We start from the raw sequence: 19,548 nt of genomic DNA, 5'->3' as shown, positions 1-19,548 counted from the left end.
CTAATACATGAGATCACAAACTGTTCTAAGCAAACACTGAACTATTAATTTTATTCTCACAAGAATAAGCCTTGAAAACACTTGATAAAAATTTCCAGGGAATGATTATGTTCACATGCAGGCTTAGACTATATAAATTAATCAATATAAAATGTTCCAGAGGGTGACTGAAACAACTCTACTGTAATTAGAAGGAAGCAAAAACAAAATACATTTTTACGTTGTGTACATATAGGCTAGTGAAGCTATGAATAATGAGATTGATAGTTTAAGAGCAGAAAGTTAAAGAGCGAGGAAAGCTTTAAGTGAGAAAATACTTATTTTACAAAGAGTCTATTGGATTTACTATTATTCCACCAAACAATTTGATTAGAAAATTGAGATAAATGTAATTTTATAAAATTTTAAAATTGATTCTAAATGCTTTCATAATTTTAATTAAAATAAAATTTACATGAAACAAAACTTTTACCTTTTAAGAAAGATTTTTATGTTCTTAAAGGCTTTATCCTTCTCTAAGGTTCAGATTTGGAATTTGGTACCGCACATTTGACAGTAAGAAGGTAAGACCTTGCAGAAATTTGAATAGGTATGTTTTATATGTTGTTTCACCATTTACGATCTAACATTGAATAGAATGCAACCTGCTCTGGACCTTTTAAAACTTTTCTTTGAGATGAATTATTTCTTTAGCACCTAATCTCGTATGTATAAAATAAAAATCTGAGTATGCGCCAGAACTTGGTCATGTCTCTAAAAACCTAACCATTTAGAATAGCTCATCTCTGGTTTTAAATAATCAGGATCCTGGAAGACCTGGGATTGAAATGGACTCAGTCTCCAAGTAACTACATAATCTTGGGCAAGTCACTTACCCATACCGAACCTCATTTTTTTTCATTTACAAACAGAATACTAAGTTTCCTCTTGCACGTTGTGATTATTAGTACTAAGTGTTGGTATATATTTATGCACTAAAAGCATATTTTTTTCATGGAAAGCTAGAATTAGAAAGAGTGATATGACACTGCATGTGCCAAATACAGAATATGCGCTCTTCCCAGGTGTGTTGCAAACTACTTAAGTGACCTCAATCAAATACCATCATCTCTCTGACACTTTTGCACATTTATAAAAAGAAATAACAAGACAAAAAAATGTACTATCTACTGCCTTGTTCTTCTTGATTACTCATTCTCAAAATTATAATGCTCCCTTAGAGTCCAGGATCTGAGGAATTTAGGGTGTTTTATGACACTGCTGTAGCCCTAATACCTGGAAGATTGAAGGAAATATACTAGAAGCCCAATAAATTTATGTTGAATGAATAAATGCAGTAAATTTGCATAAAATTTTCTGTAATAGTGTACCACTAGATATGTCCAGAAGAAAAAAGAGAAGGAGAATTAAATTTTTTATCATGAGGCAGACCAACAGGTACACAAATGCACACACATGCAAACACACCCAGACAAAGTACTGAGGATCTCTTATACAGGATGAACTCTTGCTACTTTTGAAATTCTCTCTTTGGCTTTTGACAGTTTAACTAAGATGTGTCTAGTTGTGAATCTCTCTGACTTTAGCCTACTTATATTTGTTGAGTTTCTTGAATGCCTGCACTAATGTTCCCTAATCAAATTTGGGAATTTTATGTCCATTAATTCTTCACATATTTGTTCTGACCCTTTCAGCCCTCTTCTTTTAGGACTCCTATTATATCTGTGTTCTTCCTACAGATCTCTAAGTTTCTGTTTATTTCTGTTCATTAATTTTTATTTCTGTTCCTCAGATTGGATTATGTTAGTTATCCTATCTTCAAGTCTGCTCATGCTTTCTTCTCTCTGCTCAAATCTGCTGTTAAGCCCCTATTGTAAACTATTCATTTGCTTTTATATTTTTCAATGCCAATTTTTCTTTTATAAGAAGTACTTTTTATTGATATTTTGAATTCAATTATACATTATTTTTATACTTTATTTTATTCTTTAGACATATTTTCCTTTACTTCTTTCAATGTATTTTAACATCTGGGCATCTTCAGTACAATTTCTAATAACTGCTGTTCTTTTTACCAGCAATACTTTCTTGTTTCTTTCCATTTCTCATAGTTTTTTGTTATTGCAAACCTAGCATATTCTACCCCACTCTCCAGGGTTTGTTAATGTTTGCTTCTTTACTGACTTTACTGAAATAATTCTATATTTTTCAATGGTTATGTGTAGCCATGGAAGTCATTGCTCTATTAGCTTACATACCAGCTATTGCTTAGACAGAATATTTTGTTAATCTCAAACCAGTAAGTGTTCTCAACTTGTTTGAGGGTCTCTGTGTGCATGTTGGGACATTCCTTCAATATTCAGCTAGGCAATTAAAGACCTACCTTACCCTTCACTTCAATTTTGTGCACAGATAAAACCTTAGGTCTTTCTCAGGTCTTTCCTGAGTATACATACAACTTTGGCATGTACACAGCCCTACACATGTGCATGGCCCTATAAATTCCAAATAATTTATTGAGGCATTTTAAAATTCATGTGAACATCTCAGTTTCCAGCTTTCCCTAAGTTTTCTAGTTGAACAGGCCTAATTTTTGTCCCAAATTTTATCCAGATACCAAAACAAACAAACAAACATACAAAAAAACTTGCTATTTTTAAAAGACTAACTCAATTTTCTCAAATAAACATTACCCATATTTCTCCAAGATGTTGGTTGAATTCCAGAGTTCCCAGAAAAAATTGACTCTAACAATGTTTTTCCAGTTTTCTTATGGCATTTTTTGAGAAAAAAAATTGTAGGCCATTATTCCATAATTTTTTGGATGTCATTCTGATTATGTATATTTCACCTACGATTATGTTTCTTATCTAATCACAAATGCCACAGCCAACTAAAATATTTTTAAAGTATATATATATATATATATATATATATATATATAAAGTAATATATATATATATATATATATATAAAGTAATATATATATATATAACTATAATTTTATATACAGGGAATATTTATTTTACTTAAATATAATACAATTTTTTATTCATTTTTACTTTGAGTGCCATAAGACAAAACATAGTGCCTGAATCCCACACACATTTTTCACACTCAAATATACATTGATTAAGCCCCTATAAATTAACTTCCCTGTCTTCAATATTAACATTGGGTACACTATGTGAAAGGAAACATTACTCAATATAATTATAAGAATTTTGTAAAGAATGCTCATTGTTTAAAAAACAGAACAAACACAGTACTATATTAACAATAATAAGAGGAAAAAAAGAAAGCATGAAGTTGTTAGAATAATTGGAAAAATCCCATTCCCAATGCAGAATGATTATGTTTTTAAAAAGCAATTAATTGTGTTTCATATGGAAATCATGTATAAAATAGAGTAATGTTCCTCAAATTTATAGTTGCAACAGCAACTACAACACCACACTTATACTCTCACAGATACACTCTGTCAAAGCACTATTTTAATAAATTCTGAGTGGTAACAGCAGAAAAACACAAAACTAAATTCAAAGAGAATATCATATATTTTCTCTGGATTCTAAAAAATTAATTTCAACACAACATATCAGCCATCCTCTCAGAAAGAAAAAAACTTAAAATATTTATTCAATAAATTATTTTTGGTATGTGAGAAAAAGGAGAATACAAAATATCTGTAAAGATTCACATAGACTGATGTTAGCCAGCCATTTATTTGTATGGGGTGATGATAGATGAAAGAAAAAGTGTATGGAGGTGCAGGGAAGAAAGGTAAGGAAGAAGGAAGAGTGTAAGAAAGATAAAAGAGGAACACATTAAAAGTATACATGACATTATCCTGAGCCTGGCTACACCTGGGTAATGGAATGTTTTTGTTGTTGCTCTTAAAAATCTACCAAATTCCTTTTTTATATCATGACCTTAAATGCATCTATAACTTTTCAAAACCAAAAAGAAATACCAAATTGAAGAAAAACATAAAAGCCCACTGAGATGAGGATGTTAATATACAAATTATTATGAATTAGAATCATTAATACAATGTGTTCTTTTTATAATAATTTTCTTAGTAAAGAACTGATTAGCACACCTGGTTTGCTCATTAATTTGAAAATAAAATTTTTGACTATTTAGGTTGTTATAACCAAATTTGTTATAAAATTTGACTACTCGAAAATTAACCTTTGATATCTTCTAAAATTATTAGTGTGCACAATTTTCTAGATGAATTGCATATATACATGCATATTTACATGAATTGCATGTATTATAATAGTTTCTTGGAATATTTTTTATCTCAATGGCATTTAAAGGAATTTCTTATAGTATTTTTATTCCCTGATTCGGTAAACAAAGTAAAAAATAAATTGGTCCCAGCTTTGAATCAACACTGATCATAAACCTGTTAAATTTTATTTACTATGCAATATGCCAGGATGACAGCAAATTAGTAGCAAATCAAATACTATTACCTTTAATATAAACTAATTCTGAAAGTTTGTTGTTTTAATGTGAACTTTTCATAAATGCTGAAAGAAACTTCACATTTCTTTGTGGAACAATACTCAGAGAAGAAATAATATATTTACTTCTCAGTCACTGAAAGCCCTTCCCTAGTGTTCCTTTCTTTGGTCAGAGTTATTAGAAGTCCCTCCACCCCATCCAACACACATATACCACCTCCTCCCTTAACAACATATATATCCAGTACATTTTCATTCCTGTGTTACAAGTATCAAGATGCTTATGCACATAGCTTAAGTTTTAGAAAAAGTCTCATAAAAACTTACCCCATTTTTTGGAAAAGCAATCCATCCCAGGTCCCCCATAACAGTGCGTGAATCCAATAAATTCACTAAAAAGAAAAGAATACTAAACTCAGTAAAATATATAACATCATAAATATTGTATCTCTATCTTAATAGTCTTATTAAAATTGCATGTTGTTTACATAAATTATGTGTTCATTATGATGAACACAATGGGTATCATTTAAAGAAAATATATTGATGCAAGAGAAGTGATTTTAAATAAACATTTGAAGAACAATCACAGCAAAATTATTTGAAAGCAAGGCATTACCCTAAATGTTTTTTTCTTGCAAAACAATAATAAATTTTTAAAAAATAGAATAAAGAAAAAAAACAAGACAAAAAGTAAGCCCACAAAAATGAAAGGCTCATGCTGCCTTATAAAAAGCTCTAGGTTTGGGGATTAAGCTGCAGCCATTAAGTTGTAGCTAAATGTATTTTATTTTCTTCTGGAAAGCTGTTATGAAGCAATTAACAAATAATTTACATTAAACAGCAATAAACTATTCCCAAGCTTGTAACATTTTTTGTGATATTAACAGAAATCTGTAATCTAAATTGCAAGTTTAATTAAGAAATAAATCTACACACCCTTAACCAAGACAAGTAAATTGTAACAGTTCTTGAGAAAGTTGCTATACTTAAGAATCTATTGCATTCCCAGAGATATCTTCTACTTAGATATGACCATAGTTTAAAAAGAGGGCTTCATGTAGAACTGCCAGATACATTATATATGGGAATCCTAAGATATTTATAAACTACAGAATGGAAGTTTGAGTGCCATCATTACAAAAGGAAGCCATTTATGAATATGTACACACACACACACATATCACTGCACACACATACACACTGATATGTATCATACATATGGTGTTACATACTGTCTCTGAGATATCAAACTAGCTTATAGGGTACAGTTTAGTCAAAATACTTTAGCCCTGGATCAGATATCATTATCTTTCCAACCTATTATACCTATTCCACATCAATCTACCTGGCCTGCTGTGCAATACCACCACTCTGAATGAACCTGGCATATAAACCTAAAAGGGAAACACCTGAGTTATTCCTATGTAGAGGTACCAAAGTTTCTGTAAGCTACATTCAAAAGCCAGTATCTTGAAATGCCACTGGTTCTAAAAGGATGATTCTATCTGTAAGTGTAAGCCTGAAGTACTAAAGAAGTAACGGTTGATAGGCTGGGATGTGTCTCAATACTTTATAAGATAATATAAAATTATTATGACTGAGGAAATTTCCTACATCTTAGAGAAATTATGTGCATTTAACTATTGGTATGCATCATTTATTTTGCAGTAGCAAAAATTAATGAGACAAAAGCACATTTGGGAACTTATATATCTTATAAACCACATTGAAATTATATAATAGTAACATTAAATCAATAACTTAAAATCTGTAGAAAAACAAATATACTATTACCTATATATACACATTAATGTTGTTGATGCTAAAATACACTTTATTCTTCTATTTTCTGAGCTTGTTAAGTATAAAAATGTATGCAATATGTTTGTACCATTTTTAACCTACTCAAATCATACTGGTTTTAAGGAATAATAAATAATTTGTGGACTATTGATTTCTTAAAGGAATGGTGACCTAACTGAGAAACCATTCTTTCAAAAAACAAACAAACAAAAACTGTTCTCCTACCCACTGACCTTGCAAATCCTGCCACTCATTACACCTAATTTTTCAGTTAGATCCATACTCTTCTTTTTATTCTATTGTTGGCTTTTCTGGTTTCCATGGGAATAAGGCTACATTAAACTTAAATGTCCTTGTCCTCATTTTAGTTTTTCTGGGACACTAGAGCTGTGTCTAGACATGACTAAATACCAAGGGGTTGCAGAACCTAAATTGTTATGTTTATTCATCTTAATGATTCATTTGATTCACCTTTCATATTGAGCAGCAGCCTATCTGCGTAGATTAGATAAAGTAGAGCAAATCAGCAAACTAAGGGTGCTACCATGATGGCAGTCAAATTGAACTTAATCCTTTGGTGGCAAACCGATGTGCACAGGAATTCCAGGAATTCATAACCAGCCTACCATGCATGAGAAACACAGCATTCCTTGCAGACCTCTTACAGATATGAAATATTCATTATTATCAGCAGAATTTCAGATGGCTTTTCAAGATTCAGTTAGCCACACTTGAATTAACTTTAAACTAAATTATCATTTATACCTTCTTTATTTTTTGCTGAAAATATGTATGTGTGGGAATAAACAGATTATCTCAAAATACTAGCTTGGCTGTTAATACAATTTACTGAGAGTTTTCAGTGTTGGAATATACTACAGAATACATGAAAATAACCACATTAGGGATCTCTATAATCTTACAGTGATATGATCAAATAGTTTTCTTCATACGTAGAGCAGGAAGTTTACAAAAAATACACATATGTATCTTCCCACTACTGTCTAAAATGGCTGTCCTTCGGGAAACAAATGATTTCATAAAATTCACAGTGCAAAAAAGGTAATTACATATCCCATTAGTGAACTGGAAATTGAGAAAAAGAGAGTAAAATCAGGCATTTTTAGTAATCATGTGCATATTACTATATTAGGATTTTGTTTATGTAATGGAGAATAAATTAGAATTTGATTCTCAGAGAAAATAACTAAAATTTATGTGTAAATTTTAAAACACATATCTTTATTTTACCTTCTGAACTGATAATGATTCCTTTGTCCTTCAAAACATATTTTAGGAACTTCCTTCTTCAGGAGACTATTCTGATCTTCCCTTTCCAAAATCTGAGTTAGGTATTATTACTAAACATTCTATGACCACTCTATTACTATCTCTAAAAAATAAAATGCACAGAATTGTGTTGTTCTATTATTAAAAAAAAACATGTTTGACTCATGCCTATGAACCTAGCTCAGTTCAGAACAGTTGAACAGCTGTTTGTCTTATGAATGAATAATTTGGTCAGTGGGAAGATCAGGAGGGTGTGGCTAATCACCATACACCAGTGGTTCTCAACATGGATATATAATAATGTCGGGAGACATTTTGATTATAAAAACTGGGGGCATTTATCTATTTTCTGTGTTCATTAATGGATGAATATTTGCTTCTGACATTGAATGGGAAGAAGTCAGGTACGCGGTAAAAAAAACATCCTGCAATGCACTGTAAAGCTCACCAGGAAATAATTATCTGGCCAAAATTTCACAAGTTCGAAAGTTGAGAAACCCTGTTATACAGCTATCAATGCCTCTAGAAAATTTCTGTGTTCACAGTTCTTTACATGGTACATTGGTAGAACGATCTGTTAATCTACCAATGTAGCATTTAAAGAATTGAGAAAGTAGGAATTTAACAGAACCTTAGCATATTGGAGGCACTCTTTTGAGCCAAAATAATACTTACATTTAAGCAAATTAAAGTAATAAAATAATTTTTGTCTTATTTACAAAAATAAAAATAGAATATCTGACTGCATCACACCAAATTATTTTTCAAATAACCAATATAATTATTATAGGTGCTGTTATATACATTTTCATAATTTCTCAGTATTCATGACAATATTCATGAAAAGCACTTTGTCATTGCTATTATTTATTAATGCTTCCACTTCCCCTGCTAGTAAAATAAAAAAAAAAAATTAAAAAATAGCTATATAAAAAGCAGAAGGTTAGACATAGGGTATATAAAAATGTGAATTTTCAGAGATTAATTTCCCAATTTCATTACCAAATTTATTAAAAAGAGAGATTGGCAATAATAGAGCACAGTCACTAAGTATCTTCTGTGCTATAATTACAGTAATTAAATTGTTCTGAACAGTATATATGCTTGTTGTAAATTGTAATGAATACATGAGTATTGATCTTTATTGTACAACTTAATTAAAACTTGTCTGGGAGAAGCCACTAATGAATATAATTAAAGGAAGTGTTTGATACCACAGTTACTCTAAAAGACATTAATTAGATACAGAAATTTTATAAAAATGCTTTTATTCTATTATTTATGTTTTAAAAATAGAGTAATACAATTTAACTGAGAGACAGGTTTCAGGGTGATTTTCCCTCAACCATTGTATAATTACAATGAAGATAGACATATTGGTTGGTATTGGTATTTTAATCAGTAATTAAGAAGACTGATTCTTCAGGAGAAATAACTTTAAAGGAGTAAATGAATATGTACTAAATTTCAATTCCTAAAGTTTATATATGGGAAAATACTAATACAGGAACCTTTTAATAAGGAAAAGTCACTTAACTGAATGCCCAAATAAATGACAGATTATAAGAGAAACTAACTCAAAATAGTTTTCAATATATTTTAATTTTATTACTACATATTAACAATTTCAATGCTTTCTTGAACAGAGGAAAGCCTTTGGAAAATTTACTTTCAAAAAAAGCAGAGAACTGCTAACTTGTCATTTTTGTTAAGATTCAAGGACAGCAAAGAGCAAATAAATAAAACAGAATATGCATAAAAAGATTCCTAAGTCCTCAACTTCTCCACATTCTAACAATTAAAGTTTAGTTTACGTTAATAATACATATATGCTCTTCAGTGATTATCACTTTCAAACATTCATAACTTGTTCTATATCCCTTTGACGCCACTACTTTTTCCTTAACATCTTGCCAACATAAGTCACTATGAGCAGGAAAATGTATTAGATTCTCCAGGAAACAGACACATTGGAATGAATGTGTTTTCATATGTTGAAGAGTCAAAGACAGATCAAGGGCATGTGACCCCACCATCCACCATCAGTGCGCAGGCGTTGAGAGAATGCGTGATCCCTGATGACATGAAGATAGACAATTAGAAGGCATATTCTTATTTATATTGTTTCTGTTTTTTCTATTATCTTCACATTAACAAACACAATTATAATGTCAGTTAGACCTTCACTCCAGTATGAAAAGATAATAATTTGGGCTAGTTGCAAATTGGATGGCCTTCTCTTTCTCTAAAGGCATTGAATCAAAGTCCCATTGCATACAACAGAGTTTTGATGGATGCTTGCTTATTCGCTTTGATTTAACAATATCAGAAAAGTTACTGGATTCAATTACAATACACATTTAAATAATCTGTGGGAACAAACCCCAGATATACAGCTGTCCAGCCTCTCTCCATGGTCCTATTCAGCACAGATGTGATTTCTTGTTGTCAGGCTAAATTTTATAATTTGACAACTGCTGCAGGGAACAAAGAATGGTTTACAAAATGAGTGCAGAGAAAGAGGACATGTGTTTCCCATTGGAAAACTAGATTTGTAAATTTGGGAAAAATTATGTTATAGGTTTACAAGTGTTATGATTTCTGGCATCCCTTGACTCGAAGGCAGGAAGCCACACCAACTGTGTTTTCCACAGACAATGAATGGAAGAGTATTTATTTGACAAATCTGAGCAATTCATATGCATAGTCTTTGTTAGAAAAAAAGAATATGGGGAAATACTTACTAAATGCTTACTATATGTCAGGTGCTCAACAAGGCAATTTCTATATAAAGCAGTAACTGAGACCTTATCAACAGACCATGAGCCCTGCTTATTGTTTCCTGCAGCCAAATCTGCCCCCAACTTAAGACCTAAATGTTAGATCATTTTATGGCAGCCACCTATTTCCCTGGACATCGAAAGACTCTAATCAAGAATGAATCTACCTTCTTTGTACATGAACCATGGCAGCTGAACCTAGCTTGAGAAAAATTGTACAATCAGAGACTGATTTCATTCTAAGTAAACCATGAACTCAAATGAGCTGTCAACACTACCTGACAAACCTATATTTGGGTAATTAGGCCTTTTGCATATTAACCACAACGAATTTCCTAAAGATTTTTGTTAAAACATATTCAGAAATAAATCTCACATTCCCATCCAGTGAATGTTCTATCTTTGTCCTTTTTATAACTCAAATTATTGAATGAATTGTCAACATCCGTATCTATTACTTTCTCACATCTTCTTCGTCCCTTCCTAATCCATTACAATCTGGCTTCAACCCCCATTATTCTACCAAAACCTCTGTTACTAAATTCACTAGTGATAATTGTGTAGCTCTGAGCTCCTAATTTGTCTTATCTGTTGGCAGCATTTGGTCATGACCATCATGGACAAACACTCTCACTTTTCATCTTCAGTGACAACAGGTTTCTGTGGTTTTCTTCTACATCTCTAGCTACTGCTTCCTCTTTCCTTTATAAGCTATTCTTCCTGCACCATCCCTTCAAACCTCGATTTTGATCAATGCCTCATTTGTGTAGACTGTCTTCTCTTCCCACACTATACCAAAAATTCTTGATTAAAACTTAACATCAAAATTTTAAACAAGCTTTTTAAAAGAACTAAGTCTTGGTGCTAGTCCATGCATATTGCATCAGATTATTAAGGATAGAGAATGGCTCACATGTTTACTTTCTGTTGGCTGGATAGTTGGTTTTAAAGGAGATATTAGTATGTGTCCCAATGTAAGGACTCTTCCAGAGGAGCTCATGAACTTCTGAGTTAAAATCTAAATGTTAATGATCACACAATTTCATTTATTTTATACATCTATCTCTCTTAAAATTCCTATACATTTGTAAAACTGCCTGCTGGTTTTTAATACATTTGTGGTATGTAATCATCCCCAAATTCAGCCTGTCCCCAAATGAATAAAGTATCTTCTGTATATAGAAGTAAAAATAAAAATTGTCTTCCCATGATCCCTAGTTCAATAAGTGCAAATCCATAGAACTATTTGTTCTATCCAGATGTCTGAGTCACCCTTTCCTCACCTTTACCCCCACATTGAATCACTGACCAAATCTCACTGATTTTAACTGTCTAAATAGCCTGTTCTGTTTCATTCCACAGTATAATCAGTCTAGTAAAATCCTTGCCATAATTTTTCTCTTGAAAAATCTCCTAATGGCTTTCTCTGCAGAAAAAGGTATAATCCCTAACAATTTCTTCAAAATATTGCTTCCAGAAAGATCTTTGTAAACCACCAATATAATCATGCGACTGTCTAACTTCAATCTTGTAATATTGTCTTATTATTTTAACATAAGTCCTTACAGGGTTATTCTTTCCAGTTTTTCAAGCTTACTCATCTCTATATTCTTCCATTTCGGCAAAAATGAACTTATTTCAATTCCAATTATGTGGTCCCACTATTGATTCAGTTCTCTCCAATGATCTGTGAAGGGGATCTGCAAAGGAAGGGAATTTTGGTAGAAAATATTAGTAAAGAAAACTCCCGACTGCCTTGAATGTTGATGGATATGGATGTATTTCCTGAAACTGATACAGCCATCAAGATAAAATAAGTAGAATCAGCAGGGGAGCAAAGCTTACAGATTAAGGTTGGCAGAGTGAAGGGATGGGAAGTATCTAGTTCCAAATTATATCATAGAGTTGTTAATCCATCTAAACTTGAAACTTGCCTCTCTTAGGAATTGCTTTTATATGAGAAAAAATCAATTTTGTTTCTTAATCCAGAGGGACAGTTATTTGCTGTTATTTGAAGAGAAAGACACACTAACTGATAAAACTTGTAAGTGGCAGAGCTTGAAGGCCAACCTATCTTTCCATTCCAGTGTCTATTCTCCTTCTATATGTTAATACTTCCAAAAAGTTTATTCACAGAATTCTAATGACATTTAAAATCTAGTCACTTATTTCCACATCATTTATCTTTGAAGTTATTTATAAAAGATTATTTTTGTTGTTCCTTTAGATCTTAATATTATGCTTAATTGTTTACCGCAAATAATGAGTGCCTTTAATTTTTTTGTTACAAAATATTTTCATCTTTATTTTACCCCAAAGTATTTTTCATCACCATAATTATACAAAGAAGTTATAGCATTGCTCTTCAAAACTTAAACAGTAGAATATTCATACCATAAAGCATATGTCTATGATGGAAGCAAAAATCAATCCGAAACATATACAAAGTATTTTGAATTAATAGTCTAAAAGTATGTAAGCCCAGGGAGATAGCAGAAAGAAATTCAGAGTTAGTATCCACTGGTTCCTCTGTACAAAGTGCTTAGGCAAAGCTAATACAGTAGTCTACTGACCGCTAAATTAGGACTAACGAGCAGTCTGCTATATTCACAGAACATATTGCATGAAAAGAGCAACACCATATGGTTTTTGGTGGCTACCTTGTCAGGTATGGTAACCAAAGTTGTCTAATCTTACATATTGTTTTTATTCTAAAAAGAAAAGCCAACATCAGACGATGATGATAATATAAGAGACTTGAAAATCTTTATATCACAGAATACTTCACGTAAGAACTGCTTAATTCCACCCTACTATGTATATAGATAAGACAAGGCTGTTTCCTTCAAAAAAAAATTAAGTCCTCACTACTTGAAATAAATGTGCATATTCACAATTCCGTTTAAGAATGCTTCACTGCATAGTGAATACTCTTTAGTTCTATGGTTCTGGTTCTGCTACTGTGTGACCTTGAGTAAATAATTTTACTTTGAGGGCCTCAGTTCTCATGTCTGTGACATCAGTGACTGAAACTAAAATGGTCTGTTTCTACACTTCATATACACTATATCACTTAATCCTAACAATGATCTTTTGTATATTATTTTTCCCATTCTACAGATGAGGAAATGGAAGTTAAAAAAACACTAATAGAGCAATGGCCCAAGGTCCCAGAGCTAATAAGCACATAGTTAAAATCTAAATCCAAGTATATGTAACTCTGAAGCTCTTTCTCTGGTATCTATATCATTCCTGCCCCAATGTCTGACTTGTAAAATACAAAGGTTCACTCTTTTGAACCACTTAATCCAATATATCAATGAATTTTATTAAATCAATGACTGCAAATTGTATTTTACAGAAGCCGGCATCACCATAATGCTCTCATTATATTGTGCATCGGATGAAAATCCTCAGGTATATCAATCTAAACAGAACAGACATTAGTTTTTCCTGGAAAAGTCACATTTTAGTATCAAATTTTCAAAAGTTAGTTACAAGATTCCAGAAAGCAAAAGAGTAAGCAAAAAAGGAATAATAAACCCTCCCTTTTTTTTTAAATTTTATTATTCACTTTGTCTTAAGCATGTTAATGGGGGCAAAATAAGATATGAATTTGTCCTTAAAAGGCAAATGGTACACTAAAAACTACTGTATTAAAATAGAATTTTAAAATGTATGCAAAGCTAATTCTTTGTTTTGAAGCAATCCTTACCTTGGTGAAATGTGTGAATTATACCAGTCTTTAAAAAAACCTATATAATAATTAGCTTTCCAAACTTCAGGGGAGATAAATGAGGATTACAGAAGACAGAAATTTTCACAAAATTGAAGTGAATTTTTAAAGTGATGACATGTACCAAAAATAGGTAAACATCTAAATGACTCAGTAGTCCTGCTTGTAAAACGAGAAGTGACCCAAATTTCTGCTGACAACTTGTCATTACTGCATGCCAGTGTTTTGGTTGAATCAAAAATTAATACTAATGTAAACCCTACATAATGATTCTTTATCTAAAATTTTTAAAGCTGATATTACAAGAAATCTTTGGTTAATGTTTCATCATTGAAAACTAGTCAATATATTAAGTAATACAGGCAAAAATACTAACAAAGTACAAATATTGTGTCAAATGGTTTTAGGTGGCTGACCACAAACATTTTAGTTCCCATAACTAATTATCCATCTGAAAATAACTACCGACAGTCATGACAGTAAGAACATATTTTAAAATTAGTCTATTAAAATACAATGCTTTACACATCTTAACAGTATATAACATTTTTATAGTATTAATCGTTTTTGCCTAGCTAATCTAGTACTATAATCTATTTTTGGTCACAAAATGACTGCAGTAGTTGGTTGTCTGTCCTTTTTAAAAGGTTACAAAGAAAAATAAAAAATAGGAGAATAATCCAAGATGGCCGATCGCTAACATCCCGGGATTGCAGCTCTCAGGGAAGGTGCGGAGAACTAGAGGACGCCACACGTTCAGACAAATTCTGGTCGCTCATGGAGCAGAAGATCCCCCAGTGGAGGAAACACACGGGTGACCAGCATGACTCTCGTGGCTGGCACAGCTCTCGGAGCAGAGTAAACAGGTTCGGAGGACCCGCATGGGCCCCCAGCAGGACACCAGAGCCCAGCGCAGAGGCTGTGATGGCACAGCGCTCAGCGCAGAGTAAACGGGACCGGTTCCCCTTCTGACCGAGGTTTGGAGCCCCGGGAAGGCAGAGTCACCTATTACGGACACAAGAAGGAAACCAGACAGGAGAATCCTGGGCAGAAAAGCACCATCAGTTTTAACACCGCTGCTCTGGCCCTGGGAACTAACAACCTGGACGTCCACTCAAGAGACCTAATCTGAAAGTTGATAATTTCAAAGATGACAGGAGGATAAATTTACAATGATGGGAAGAAACCAGCATAAAAAAGCTGAGAATACTCAAAGTCAGAACACCTCTCCCTCTAAAGACGATCACAGTTCCACATCAACAATGGAACAAGGCTTGATGGAGAAGGAGCGCATCCTGATGACAGAATCACTCTTCAAGGAATGGATAATAACAAACTTCAGTGAGTTAAAAGACCCTGTTGTAGCCCAACGTAAAGAAACTAGGAACTTTGAAAAAAGGTTTGATGAACTCCTATTGAGAATAGACAACTTAGAGAGGAGTATGAGTGAAATAATGGAACTGAAGAATACAATACAGGAACTCCAAGAAGTATGCACAGGTTTCAACACTCAAATTGTTCAAGCAGAAGAAGGGATATCAGAGGTGAAAGTCCAACTTAATGAAATAAAACGTGAAGAAAAGATTAGAGAAAAAAGGATAAAAAGGAATGAGCAAAGTCTCCAAGAAATGTGGGACTATGTGAAAAGACCAAATTTACGTTTGATAGGTGTACCTGAATGCGACGGAGAGAATGAATCCAAGCTGGAAAATACCCTTCAGGATATTATTCAGGAAAATTTTCCTAAACTAGCAAAGCAGCTCAACATTCAACCCCAGGTAATACAGAGAACACCACAAAGATATTCCTCAAGAAGAGCAACACCAAGGCACATAATCGTTAGATTCACCAGGGTTGAAACGAAGGAGAAAATACTAAGGGCAGCCAGAGAGAAAGGTCAGATTACCCACAAAGGCAAGCCCATCAGACTTACAGCAGATCTCTCAGCAGAAACTCTACAAGCCAGAAGAGAGTGGGGGCCAATATTCAACATCCTCAAAGAACAGAACCTTCAGCCCAGAATTTCATATCCAGCCAAACCAAACTTCACAACTGAAGGAAAAATAAAATATTTTATGAACAAGCAAGAACTCAGAGATTTTATTACCACCAGGCCTGCTTTACAAGAGCTTCTGAAAGAAGCATTACACACAGAAAGAAACAACCAGTATTAGCCTTTCTAAAAATACACCAAAAAGTAAAGAGCACCAACATAAAGAAGAATTTACACCAACGAATAGATAAAACACCCGGTCAACATCAAATGGCAGTAACCCTAAATTTAAATTGACTAAATCCCCCAATCAAAAGACACAGCCAAAACCCAATGGCATGTTACATCCAGACCTGTTTCACATGCAAGGATACACAAAGACTCAAAACAAAGGGATGGAGAAAGATTTACCAACCAAATGGAGAGCAAAAATAAATAATAAATAAATAAAAAGTAGGAGTTGCAATTCTCGTATCGAATAAAATAGATTTTAAAGCAACAAAGATATAGTGGTAAAAGGATCAATGCAACAACAAGAGCTAACGATCCTAACACCCAGATACGAGACTTAGATTCAATGAGACAGAAAATTAATAAGGATATCAAGGACTCGAACTCAGATCCGGAACAAGTAAACTTAATAAATATTTATAGAGCTCTCCACTTCAAATACACAAAATATACATTCTTGTCAATACCACACCACACCTACCCATAAGTTTAAATGAAACATTGATTGGCCATTATTAATACCCAATTTTTTTCAAAATAAAGCAATATTTCCATTTACTCTCCCTCTTTCTCTTCCTCTTTCTTCCTCTCCTTTACTTATTTTTTTTTTCTTTCCTTCTCTCAAAAAAAAAGAAATCAACTTGTAAACCTCTAGATCCATGTCGGCAATGTCTCTGTCATTGCTTGATTCCCTTCCCTCCCTCCCTCCCTCCCCGCTTCCTCCCTTCCTTCCTTCCTTCCTTCCTTCATCCCTTCCTTCCTCCCTACCGTCCTTCTTCCCTCCCTTCCTGCCTTCCTCCCCCCACCAAAAAAAGAAAGAAAAAGAAAAAAGAAAATAAATGAAGTAAAATAAAAGTACATTCAGTTTTTTGTAATATTTGGCAGACATTGTTTTATGCATATTAATTACTCACATTCTTTTTCTTTCCTTAGTATCATAATATCAGTGATATGCTTCATACCAGACTATGGATCAGAGGGGTCTTAGCAAACAATAATTATCATGTTGCTATTCTCTTAGCCTCTCTTGAATCTGTCAGCCTTGTTACATAGGTCTGGCAATGAAATTGGACAGCCATCTGCTTGCCAATTTCTGGGAAAGTTTTGTTGTTTAAACTAAAGGAATAATGCTGCTGACAAGGCTACTGGCACTTCTCTTTCCTTTTTTCTTATTCCGAATTGAATATGATACTGGTAGATGCATTAGCATTCATGCAAACATAACACAGTGAGCACGAGAGTAAGACCAAGAAAAACGAACCCCAAGCCACCAGACATCTACCCCCAAATTACTTTACTGAAAAAAAAACGATTTTTAAGCCACTCTTGGATAGTTTTTCTATTTGTAACCTAATAAAATTCTACAGATAATACATACACAACCGATGAGAAAATCCAACTTACAGTCTTTTGTTCAAGTTCTATGGAATATAATATGTACAATAAGGGTTCATTCATTCAACAAATATTTACTGAGTATCTATTTAACTGCCAAAAATTATTTTAAGCCTTGGGGAAACATCAGCAAATAAAACAGGAAGGGTCTTCTTGATTGTTCAGTCTTCTAATTGATTAGCCCTAAAAATAGAAAGTCCTTTGAATTTATATCACCTGTGAAGTCATCTATCTGAATCTCCTAAATTAGACTCTCAGGGGATAACTATCTAAGTTAACATTTAGCATTTAGGGATATATATATATACACATACATACATACATATAATACATATTTATTTATATATGTGTGTGTATGTGTGTACTCACTGACTAACGTAGATAGGTAGACTTTGCTCAATGTCAAAGTGCCAACCCGTACTGTTTTAACACATGTAATACTTGGCATATATATTACTTACTATATGCTAGATCTTTTATGAAGCACATTATTAATGATAATTCAATCATTTCAATTCTAAACCATATTGTTAATATATATATATACATAAACTCTCTCTCTATATATATATAAAACTCTATCTATCTATCTATCTATATATATAAAACTCTCTCTATATATAAACAATATGGTTTAGAATTGAAAAGGTTGAATTATCATTAATAATTTATTTTATATATATAAATATATATAAAACAATATAGTTTAGAATTGAAAAGATTTTATACACACACACACACACACACATATCTCAATGCATATACCTTGAGAATCAGATTTTTCAAGTCAGTCATTATACCATTGAATATGCATCAAATCATACTTAGAATTTACTTTATTTTGCACAGTGATACTTGCTTTTACAACTCTCTAACATCTTGTATTTCCTTGATGTACATAGTGTTACCTGAAAATCATCTATATCACTTTTAACCTTAGAACACTCTCATACTCTCTTTCATTATCAACAGAAACACTTTATATGGCATTTTCTAAGCATGACTCATATATAAGTGACATATACATGTAAATAAATATACACTCTGGTTTTTTGAAGTGTGGTATTTCTATCACCCACATTCAAATCACCTGCAGTACTTTTTTTAAAACTATAAATCCATTGGCTCTTTCTAAAACCTACAAAATCAGGACATTAGGTGGAGACTAAAATGCAAGAGACAGCATTTTAGAAATCCCCGCACAACTACCAACCCAAGTAATTCTTATGCTCACTTAATTAAAGTTAGACATTAGAAATGAGCTAGCTAGGCCTTGGCTCAATGAGGTAAATCTACCTATTACCCAGCTGTATTGTGCAGCAACGTCAAATTGCAATAACCGACCCTAAAACCTAACCCTCAATCTTTATATTGGTATAATTGCAAACTGATTGAGTGCCAGTTCACACATCTAACTTTAAGTACTTCTGTTCTAAGCCAGGGTTCTTTAACAAGGATAAAAATAAGAATTATCTATGGGTGTTCTAAAACTACAGATTCCCAGGTTGCAAAAGTATAGGTTTCCAAAGAATTTGCTTTAATCAATTTGATTCCACAAGTTTAGGTGGGTCCAGACATAGCATAATTAACAATATTCTGAAATTGGCTCTAATGAGCACCTCTGGGTTAGGGACCATTGGTTTAAAGTAAACTTTACTAGATATTATAATTTCTGCTTTAGGCAGATTTTTAGAAAGTTACATGTCAGGATTATATCACCCTGATCTTTTGTACAACATTCCTTTTATATTTTACACAGTAGGTTTTAAACTGAGCTCACAATGGGCTGGAGGTTCTAAAAAGATGTCTCAGAGGTACAAGCATATGGATGAAAAGAGGAGA

The 19,548-nt window shown here is 32.7% G+C and overlaps 1 protein-coding gene across 16 annotated transcripts in view; it reads right to left on the bottom strand.

Annotated features, from left to right (window-relative positions):
- The window catches only part of EPHA5 (EPH receptor A5), a 355,442-nt gene that overhangs the window by 320,802 nt on the left and 15,092 nt on the right, over positions 1 to 19,548 (bottom strand). For all 16 annotated transcript variants that reach the window (XM_002745798.6, XM_002745799.6, XM_008993253.5 and 13 more), the window contains exon 2: positions 4,803 to 4,867. In XM_002745798.6, the coding sequence (XP_002745844.1) occupies positions 4,803 to 4,867 (65 nt within the window). The remainder of the gene's footprint in view (positions 1 to 4,802; positions 4,868 to 19,548) is intronic.

This window comes from Callithrix jacchus, chromosome 3 (assembly GCF_049354715.1).
Source record: "Callithrix jacchus isolate 240 chromosome 3, calJac240_pri, whole genome shotgun sequence".
In the NCBI taxonomy this organism is placed as follows: Eukaryota; Metazoa; Chordata; class Mammalia; order Primates; family Cebidae; genus Callithrix; species Callithrix jacchus.
Note: the sequence above shows the minus strand (reverse complement) of the source record. Positions and strands in the feature narration are given on the sequence as shown.